Here is an 879-nt window from a genome sequence, read left to right on the forward strand (position 1 = left end):
ACGACGCTCTTCCGATCTCTTGAATTTTCAAAACTACATTAGACAATTTTTGTGAACGATAAATTCCATCGCTATATTTTGCATTGGCTTTGGCTATCTCTGCCTGCACCGATGCGCCTTTTTCCATTTCATGATTGCGAGCAATATCCGCTTTATCTTTATCTGAATTCATTCTCCCACCATTTTGATCAAAGAAAAATTGGATAGAATCTTCATTAAAGCCATTTTCGGACAAGATACCAAACTTAACCAAAACTTCGGATTCTCCTAATTTAGGTTTGAAAAGTCGAGCATGTTTTTTTAACAATTCAACTATTTTTCTTGATTGTGGATGAGTATATAAGTTCCAATAATTAATATTATTCTGAAACTCCACTTTTTTGGGTAGAATCATAAAACGCAATACTCCGTTATTATCATAAAATTTCATAGTATCCCAGGCATCTCTATTTTCCACTTTACCCACTACCTTACCATTAATCAATATATCATTTTTCTTAATGTCAATTTCTTGTGCATAAATTGCTAGAACGGAAAAATACAAAATGCTTGCTATTATTTGTTTCATATTATTTTTTTATAGTTAATAAATATTATTGATATAATTCAAAATTTTACTTGTACCAAAGGTTCCATCAGGAAATACATATCTAAAATTGACTGGATAGGAACCTTGCTTGATAATTGGGAACGAATTACCCAAAAATCTATTAACTATATGGTTACCAATACCACTATATAGATATTGTTGTGCTATTTTAGATCGCAATTGATTGAAATCCTGGTAAAAAGTTACGGCTTGGGAGTAAGCAAATGGGAATCGCGTCTTTAGTAACGATTGCTGTAATTGATTGTTATTTAGCAAGGATAAGTACCATC

The 879-nt window shown here is 31.6% G+C and overlaps 1 protein-coding gene across 1 annotated transcript; it reads right to left on the reverse strand.

The window, feature by feature from the left end:
• On the reverse strand, positions 1–568 carry DI09_414p10 (uncharacterized protein; the record flags this gene model as incomplete). Its single annotated transcript, XM_013382196.1, has 1 exon — positions 1–568. A coding segment is annotated over one exon (568 nt), but the record flags the coding sequence as incomplete, so codon positions are not given.
• Between the last annotated feature and the right edge of the window lie 311 nt (positions 569–879).

This window comes from Mitosporidium daphniae (genome assembly GCF_000760515.2).
Source record: "Mitosporidium daphniae strain UGP3 chromosome Unknown contig-412, whole genome shotgun sequence".
Classification (NCBI taxonomy): Eukaryota; Fungi; Microsporidia; genus Mitosporidium; species Mitosporidium daphniae.